This window comes from Aegilops tauschii, chromosome 5, assembly GCF_002575655.3.
Source record: "Aegilops tauschii subsp. strangulata cultivar AL8/78 chromosome 5, Aet v6.0, whole genome shotgun sequence".
Lineage (NCBI taxonomy): Eukaryota > Viridiplantae > Streptophyta > Magnoliopsida > Poales > Poaceae > Aegilops > Aegilops tauschii.
The window spans coordinates 509,641,858-509,651,120 of record NC_053039.3 but is presented as its reverse complement, the minus strand read 5'-3'; the positions used below and the strand labels follow the sequence as shown (position 1 = coordinate 509,651,120).

The 9,263-nt window shown below is 43.7% G+C and overlaps 1 protein-coding gene across 1 annotated transcript; it reads right to left on the bottom strand.

The window, feature by feature from the left end:
• Positions 1–435: 435 nt before the first annotated feature.
• Positions 436–6,591, bottom strand: LOC109732839 (casein kinase 1-like protein HD16). The gene is made up of 18 exons (XM_045229248.2): positions 6,141–6,591; positions 5,812–6,063; positions 5,576–5,695; positions 5,277–5,405; positions 5,032–5,105; positions 4,873–4,942; positions 4,538–4,593; positions 4,387–4,458; positions 4,197–4,291; positions 3,954–4,026; positions 3,752–3,881; positions 3,421–3,636; positions 3,151–3,281; positions 2,371–2,545; positions 2,196–2,286; positions 1,449–1,606; positions 889–1,077; positions 436–727 (listed from the first exon to the last, which is right to left on the bottom strand). The coding sequence occupies exons 1-18, from the start codon at positions 6,366–6,368 to the stop codon at positions 668–670; spliced, it is 2,319 nt and encodes a 772-aa protein (XP_045085183.1). The 5' UTR covers positions 6,369–6,591; the 3' UTR covers positions 436–667.
• Positions 6,592–9,263: the final 2,672 nt, after the last annotated feature.

Below are 9,263 nucleotides of genomic sequence, written 5' to 3'. Positions count from 1 at the left end.
GTTCTTGAGTGCGCTGGCGAAACTGCTCCAACGACCCTTGATGATCTTGTGTGGCTGAAAACGAAGAACACAAGGTTTGATGTGTGGCGCAAGCTGGGACAACCTTGAAATCTCTGAAGACGGAGGCTTCCATTCCCCTGCCAAGAAGAGGGACACTGACAACAAAACCATGGTGAACAGCCCTGTGTCCACCCTCGCAATCTGCTGGTCGCCCCAAGCGGCTTTGGCACCGCCACTCAAATTCAGGAGGGGAGGGGGTGAGATCGCGATGTGATTCGACTGCCATGTGGAGTGCGGTCAAAAACCTGAGCTCTAGCCACCTAGTCTTATCGGGCTCGTTTTAAATTTCCTTATGTTTTCGCTCTGTCCATCAGCTCCGCTGTTGAGCATGGCTGTAATAACTTTTAGGTTGAACCTCTGAACTCTAGCTGTGTAAGAAAAGACTATGTATGGTTTCATTCTTGTTAATGGAACCGGGGAGAGGCCTCCCTGTTCTTCTAAAAAAAAACATATGGTCTGGTGCGTTTCTACGTAGCTCTCCATATGATTCTTTACAATCAGAGCCGCAGGTTACTGCAAGAGGCCAGAGCCAACCATTTGCAACGTAAAATCCCAAAAGAATCCCACCACTCGGTAATTCGCCTTGCTTGAAGGTCCAACGCAGCCGTCAACACGCAGTTCGCCCATGGCAGATCGAGGTGATGTATAGGTCCTTCGCCCATTGTTCCTGAGAGTTTGGCGTCCCGAGGTTAGGTTCACGCATGCGAACCAAGATGACATAGCATAACTATGAATGTGGCGCTAGATTTTGAAGTTCATTCGGTTAGCAACATGCAAAGGCCGAGGGTAATCCTCCTTTTAAAAAAAAAGGAAAACATGCAGCGATACCTTTGTAGCCTTGCTGGGGAAATCAGAAGTTAGAAAAGTTTCGTCCACTGGTATCGTCCTGGACTCCTTGGTTATGCTCATGATAAAAGCGGCTTGGTCGGGCGTGGCTGCACATGAGGTTATTCTGTAACCGGCGCCGTATTGCTGATGGATCCCTTCACTTGGATACACAAAATCTATCTCAACAACCTGCAGAATGCAACACAGATTCAGTTTCACATGATCACATCGGGCCATTGACCTGATATGTACGAAAATTCAGACTTCGCACCACCCTAAACAATTACTGATGTTTTGGTAAAAAAAAAAGGAAGCTGCGCAGAGCACTGGTTCTCTAAGGTTAACTCTTAACTGAGCCATTTTTGCAGCGGCATATGTTTGCAAGTAGATATTTTACATGCAAAGCTCAGACAGCTAGTTGTTCAGAAATACACAATTTAAAGCCATTTTAATGAATGTTCGTCACCGATGAAATTATAACATATGGGGAACCATTAAAATCGTGAAAAGGATTATTCCCAAATGATTTATCGCAAAGGAGTGCAGGCACATGTTTTGACCTGGTAGGAGTAGTCTGTGTTCCTCGACGTGACAACACCCCAACGGTTCCCAGCAGTACCCATACATGTTACATGAAATCCTTCTTTCCACTTTTTATTAATCCACTTATAAGGAAAAGATTCACTGACTTTGTATGACTGCTGTGTGTACGGAGTCCCTGTAATGGTATCAAAGATCAGATTCGAACTATACATGGAAAGAAAGGGACCAGCGAGACATCAAGGATGTAGACAGTAGATACAATTAGGATAATGTCATGTCACATGTAAATATTGAATATAGAAAACTGGCAACTGTTAAGTTTCACGCACCAACCACTAGAACCCAAAAGTTCAGATCCGTAAATATGAAATTCAGACGAATACGACAAGCCAAGGCTCCGTTGAAAAAACCATTGAAGATAGTAGAAAACTGGCAACTGTTAAGTTTCATACACCAACCACTAGAACCCAAAAGTTCAGATCCGTAAATATGAAATTCAGACGAATACGACAAGCCAAGGCCCAGTAAAGAAATACCATCAGAAGAACATTTACTCCTCGATCCACTGCAATCTAATGTGGTAATCTCTCTTGCTCTAACACCACAAAAGTTGTGTGATCAAACATTTATGTGATGCATCGTATGAAAGCATACTACTTTGTCTCATACATATAGCAGTATTCTCTTCAAACATTTAATCTTCATAAAAGGGAGCAGTTTGAACAAATGAATAGTTGTCGATAGAGAGCAGGAAATTCACAAACCTTTGGACATCACAACCAATGAGCTTCCATTGGTTGCTCCAGCTATTGCAGTTATGTAGAAGTTCTTCTCCCACTGCTCCATAATCCAATCCTACATACAAAGTTAGAAACAAGATAGTGTCAAGATTCTGGATTATCAAAAATCCAACAATAGGGGACATAGAAGGTACCGCACCTTCTGTAGGAAATTTTGTGAAAGATCGAAAACTTGAGAAGAAAAGCCGGTCCCAGCATCCATGATAAGAGCCCACACATTTTTTGAAGAAGCTATACAACTAATGAACACGCCATCTTCATAACCATTTTGTATGTGATGAGGCAGCCTTGAATCAGCTATATTATAGTGGTATATATCAAAGGCAGAAGAAATATCTTCACAGTTACATTAGTTAATACCATATTTGATTTAGGAAGGAGATAAGACATTGATCAATAACTATTGAAATAGGTATACTAGGCAGGCCTCAAATGTCTCGAACTCGGAAACAAGCAAGTGAGTGTAGCCAGACAAATAGGACTATAGGAGCTACGTAAGCTTAAATCATAATAAGCGAAAACCAAACCCTTTCATCACAAAAAACTAGCATGAATGGCTTAGTTACAGAAAAGCATAATAGTATAAGTTTTGGACAATTACTTTTACAGGGATACCAGGTACAATTAAGGTCATGAATGTGGATAGCATCTAAAAGTGGAGTTCACACCAAGAGATATCACAAGTTTGCAGCATCAATTGCCTCAATGTAGTTTTTGTTTCACCACATACACCACAAAACGTTAACTGGAACTCCATATATTTTAAATAAAACAAATTAGAGGTATAGAGCCATATGCTCATATAATCCAGCTATTTCGAGCTATCTAATACTTAATGTCAGGTATGAAGAATACGCCTGAGCATGCAAACAAAAAAAGTGAATACTGTTTCACTATTTTCATGTTTAAAAACAATTACCGCTGCTTCATGTTCTGCCTAGCACTATAAATCGAAATCCATTGAGTTGCAGGGCTCCCCAACCGAACTTTTTCCATAGGCTGTTCATCTTCTTCAAGATTTGCAGCAATTCTTCCACGTTTATGTCCAACCTATAATTTGCAAAGCAGAGGCATGGCCACATATAATACAACCGAATTAAAATAGTGAGAACCTCCATTTTCTTCAAGATCTCCATTTGCACAGCAGAGGTAGAGCATAAATACATGTTGTGGATAAAGCAGTACAAACCTCTAGATCTCCAGCGATCCTGATGGGTCTTGAAGCAGGTCCGACAATCAAATCATCAAAGAGAGAAACAAGTTTTTGGTAGTTTGGCTCTTCATCAAATTTCATAGTAGTAACCAACTCAAGAAAATGTTTGAATGGGGCTGGACAGAAGCTACACAGCACCTCTGGTGAAATCTCCATTTTCTTCTTACAAACAAGAAAGCTATTGTTATCTCCCTGCAGTAATAAGCCATCAGCACAAAAGTAGGTTCCTGCAAAAAAACACACTAAAGAAGGTTGAAGAGAGCGAGTAGTAAAGCCGTGTCGACTTGTCAAGAACATTGAAGACTACCTGATAGCCTTGCCATGGCAAGCTTCCTCGTAATAAAAATATAAGGGTGTATGCCAGTGACTCCAAATCACCCCTCCTACTGCCCGTACGACCTAAATGGGCATGGACGCTAGCATAGCTAATTGTTCCCCTGGGAAATGTCAAAAGTAAAGAAGTTAAATTTGTACCATAATTTTGTACAGAAAAAGTAGTAAGAACAAACCTAAATATGTCTGGCCTCTGATCATACTGAACATGCATACTGGATGATCCTCTTTTCCATTTCCAGTTAGATGCTGAAAAAATTTAGTATCAAAAGAACCATGTGAAAAACGGTAGTGACGCATGAAATGCATCAACATTCTATAAAGTAAGCCAATTCCTCTGAGCAAAGGGCACAGTGCGTTGAGAACATCAGACTGAATGTCTTCATGTACAGATGAAACTACCGTGTGTAATGGCATACCTAAACCAAAATTAATGAGAAAAAGCTTCTTTTCTTGAGCGGATCCAGGCTGACCAAGCAAAAAGTTTTCAGGTTTTACATCACCATGTATAAAGCTGGAAATAATAGGAGGAGCAGCAAGTGTTAACAACGAGGAATATATTTTTTTACAGGAAATGCATCTCAAAAACATCAAATGGCTTTAAATAACCCTTTGGAGTGAATCTTCTCAAGAATTGATATGGCGTCGATGGCAATACAAGCAACCTTTAGAACTGACATCCTGTTAGGGGTGTTGATACTTTCAGTAAGGAGAACGGAGAACAAAGCAGAGGAAGTGAAGATTGATAAGATATACTTACTCCTGTCCTGCTGAATGCCAAACATCCCAGAGGCTAGGACCAAGCAGATCCATTACCTGAAATTACGAAATGGGGGTTCAGTGAAAAGATCATAATGAGTTGAGAGGCCTTTCTGAATGCATTTTTTTTCCAGAAAGTTAGAGGCTACTTGGTTCGCTGCCAAAGTTTGGCATTGCCAATATTTGGCAAAACCAAAAATTGCCAAAAGTTGGCAACTTTTTGAGAGGTGGACAATAACCAAGTGGTAGCCAACCAATTGAAGGCCAAACTGTTAGACTTGCCAACAATTGGCATGCCAATTATTCGCACCAAACCAATTAGGCCCTTAAACTCACAAGAATGTAGTAGTCTCCTTGGCAACCCTTGTAGTGTATCGACGGTATGCCATAACAACCATTGAGAGCCCTGCTAACATAAGCATAAAAATGCCATGCTCCACCAAGAATTATATAAACGAAAAAAATGGATGAATGTGTATAGTTCTTAGTTCTTACTGATAAACTTGCCACTCATATGGGGGGTCACAGCTACCTTCCCTGCTTCTCCGATGCACAAATTTCAGTGCAACCTACACGGTATTGATGCAGGAAAGTGTTTTTTAGATGAAGGAGGATTTCGTCTAGTCTCTGCATCGACTGATGCACAAACCAATGTAAATTAAAGTGGAATACAGATAAGATATTCATGAATCAAGAACAGATTTGGTGTCCATCTAAGGCAAGTAGATAAGAGATTGAACCTCAATTGCATTCCGACCCTTGTACCCTCCACTGGGCATACCTAATCGTCTGCCAACATAGACCTTGCCAGAGCTACCTTTACCCAACTTCCTACCAGTTATATATATTGGGGAGTTACCTACTTCAACCTGCATCGAATAGTTCAGTCATATTTAGGATTTAGGTGCTTAATTCATGGAATGGAAGTAAGCTCATGTATATAAACTGTTATTGGCAGATCAGTTACATGTCTTAGAACCGATTTGGTGGGAATCTGAACACATCTAGCTAGATCCACAGGAAAGTTAGGAAGGCATACCCTCTCTGGCACTGGCAGCATTGCCGTGGCTTCGTCTTTGGCGATAATTTCTGGGGGATCATTTCCTCTAGGCTGCGAAGCTGGGCTTTCACTTCGGTCAATGGCAGAACAATTCACAGCCTACAAAAACAATGAAAAAATAAAGAACAATTAACAGCCTACATATAGAATCAAATACTTGATCAATCAGTGTGAAGAAAGGGAGTGTGCAAAACAGAAAATGAAGCCATGTATACCCTCTCAGCCTGTGGCGTTATCATGGCTTCACTCGCAAATCTATCGGCCGCTCCGCGATCTATTCCCAAATTTGCAGGTTCCTTGTTCAGACCGTGGTCACCTGCACCGGTAGCCTGTCGTCCAGCGACGCCTTCAGGGAGGTCCCCGCGAGGCTGCTCCTGATCGGTATGCGCATCACCAGTAGCCCTGAACCTCATTCCTCTTCCTTGGGCAGCGCCACCACGTCTCCCCCGTGGAGCCGCATTGCCAATCTGAAGAGCAATAGAAGCTTGCAAGTGTCGCTGACCGAAGAGGGGAAAAAAATCAACAAAGGGGAAATCGTCCGTACCCTTCCAGGCAGCCGCGTCATGGCGGCATCGCCATGTGCAGACTGTGAAGTTCCGTCGGCGGCGCTTTCACCGCCCCGTCTCGAGCGATCGGCAGCCCCGCCGCCGCCCTCGTCGTCGCCAGCTGACTTGTTCAAATCAAGGTCGGGCCGGGCGGGAACCGTGCCAGGCGGCTCGGGGCCGTCGCCGGGGTCGCGCATGGACGGAAGGACGGTGGCCGCCTCGGACATGGCAGCGTAGCGGGTCGGCAGAGTGGGTTTGATGAGCGGGGAGGCGGAGGATGGTGCCTGGAGGGTGGGATATAGCAGCAGCTGCCTCGGGGTGGCGGGCGGTGGAGGGCCGGCATTGATGGAGGCGTGGAGGGAGCAGGAGCTGCAGCAGGCGGCGGCGAGGGGGCAAAAGAGGGGGATGACATGACCGGCGCGCCTTGGAAGTTGTGGACAAGCAATGCCGTCGGGTGGAGTGGAGACAGCAGACAAGGCTTGGATCTGCTGCCGTGTGCGTGCGCAGACCCATCATGGGCCCACCTTTGTATACAAGTGTTTGCATTTCCCTTGCAAAAAAAAAGTAAAAAAGAAGTACAAGTGTTTAAAGGTGAAATACGCAGTATTTGTTTTTTAGGGGATATACGTATAGGGCGTTTTGGATCTCGGCCTCCGTGGAGGCCGAATTTGTGAAAAAATCAGAATTCAAAATTTTTTGTTTCAGAAAAGACTGAAAAAATTGTACAAGTAAAAAAAGATGTGAAGTGTATGTGTGTAAAATTTCAGGATGAAATACGTTGAAATATGACCTGTACAAAAAAGACAAATTCATCATGAAAATTTACAGTTGTGCATTATGCCTTCATGTATATCTGTACTTGTTTTAGAATTTTTTTGAAATATAAAAATATGAATTTTCACGAATTTTAAATTTTGCATTTGGAGGCCTCCATGGAGCTCGGCCTCCAGAAGCAATTTCTCATATACACAATATTCGTTGGATAGAAAAATAAACAGTAAGGATCATCAACCTGGAAATAGAGTTTTTCTGATCGACCTAAAAATAGACACATTTTTTCAACTGCTGGGTGGAAAGTTGTCCTCACCCTTGATTAATTTTTGAACTTTGTCCTTTAATTCAAGATCTATGCACTCTGACTCCATTCTTCACACTGTCACTGTACATCACCCCGACAAACGGTTCTCGGTTTCCTCCTTCGCCGATGCTACCATCGCAGCAACCACCTCAGATATCGGTGGAGAGGAAGAAAGAATAAATATCACCGGCGAGCAGGAACAATATAAAGATAGATTAAAACTAAGAAATTAGAGAATGGCATAAAAAAAATGGTAACTGACATCAACATGGAAAATACGTAGAAGACCTATAAATTTTCTGTATCAACATGGAGTAGTACTTAATGTAAGATTTGTGTATGTAAAGCTGGGAAGCACCACCAGACAACCTGCTGTACTTCCTTCTGCCGGCGTTGTTTCCGGCAGCAGCAGCGGTTACTTCTTCAGAGCTACAGTGCATGAACAAAAAGTCAAAAGCCTATCTTTTTAGAGCTATCATGGGCTCATGACTACGGGCGAGCGTAGACAGGTAAAGAAAATATTCTGCCTCTACATGGCAATACCCGGATCTACTCACCGACAAGTGACTACACATTGATATGTATAAGTACCAAGGTTTTTTTTTTCTTTTCTTGTTACCTTTTCCGATAGAGACCGAAATAACCGATTTCCAAAAACTATCAGCAATTCAGATTTTTTTCGCCTGAAATATCCAAGATGGTGGTGAGGCTGGTACCGTCCCTGCATGTTTAATGTTGGCGGAACGACCCGGCAGTCGGAGACCATCCAGAATGAGGTGGGCCTAGGCCCTGCTGCCCTGGTCGTTGTCCGTGGATATAGGGCATCTGCCATTTTCAACGCTATCTCCTAAAATGAATATATTATTTGTCTGCTTATCGCGTATGGACATATATACAGACATAATACGGGCGCAGGTCATCCAACCTATACCCCAATTATCAGCGTCAAATAACAATAGCCTTCCGCCAAATAGCTAGCACGGTCACTAGAGCCATCCTCCAAACAAGCGTGTACGTACTAATATGCACTTAAAAAAGGAAAAGAGAGCCAAATAGCCTTTAGCCAACATCAAATAGCCTTCTGCCATGCTAACTAGGGCCTTCCGCCAACACATTCGTGTAATATAAGCACCTGGAAAAAATGAAATAACTATGTGTTTAGTGCTTTCGCCTAGCACTATTAGGGAAAACTTTATACACAACATCTTAGTAGTAGCGCTAGACAAAATCGTGCGCTACTACTACTTAGTAGTAGCGCGTGTAAATAAACCGCGCTACTGATACTATTTTAGCAGTAGCGCGTACTAGCAAAACGCGCTGTTGCTATGTTTGAACTGGGCGCAGATGGCTAGCCCCACTTACAAGTAGCGCGTATCCATACCTAGCGCTACTGCTATGCTTTGTAGCAGTAGCGCTTTTCACGGACCCGCGCTACTAGTAACATTACCTTATCCTCCCCACACGGCCGACCCTCTCACTCACTCTCCCTCTCAGTCACTCTCGCCCGCGCCGATACCCGTCGTCCGCCGCCGCCGCGCTCCTCCTCCACCAAGGTACTCCATCCGTCCCTCCTCCCTCCTCCCCTCCCTCCTTCTCCCTCCTCCTCCGTCCGCCCCCTCCTCCCTCCTCCTCCGGCCGCCCCCTCCTCCCTCCTTCCTCCTCTGCCGACAACCCTCCTCCCACCGCCCCCTCCCTCCTCCTCCTCCGGCCGCCCCTCCCCCTCCTCTCTCCTCCCTCCTCCCTTCCCTCCTCCCTCCCTCCTCCTCCTTCCTCCGATCCCACCGGCCTCCTCCCCCTCCTCCTCCCTCCTCCCTCCTCCTCCTCCCTCCTCCCACCCCCTCCTCCCTCCATCTCTATTTTTCTGTTTTTACTGTAGTTTTTTTACTATTGTATAATGTATTTTTTTACTGTTTTTAGTAAGTGTTTAATGGAATTAGTAAGAAAATTAATAGAACTAGTTGAACTAGTTTAATTTTAGTAAGAACTAGTTTATTTTTATTTATAGTAAGTGCTTAGTTGAACTAGTTGAATTAATAGAACTAGT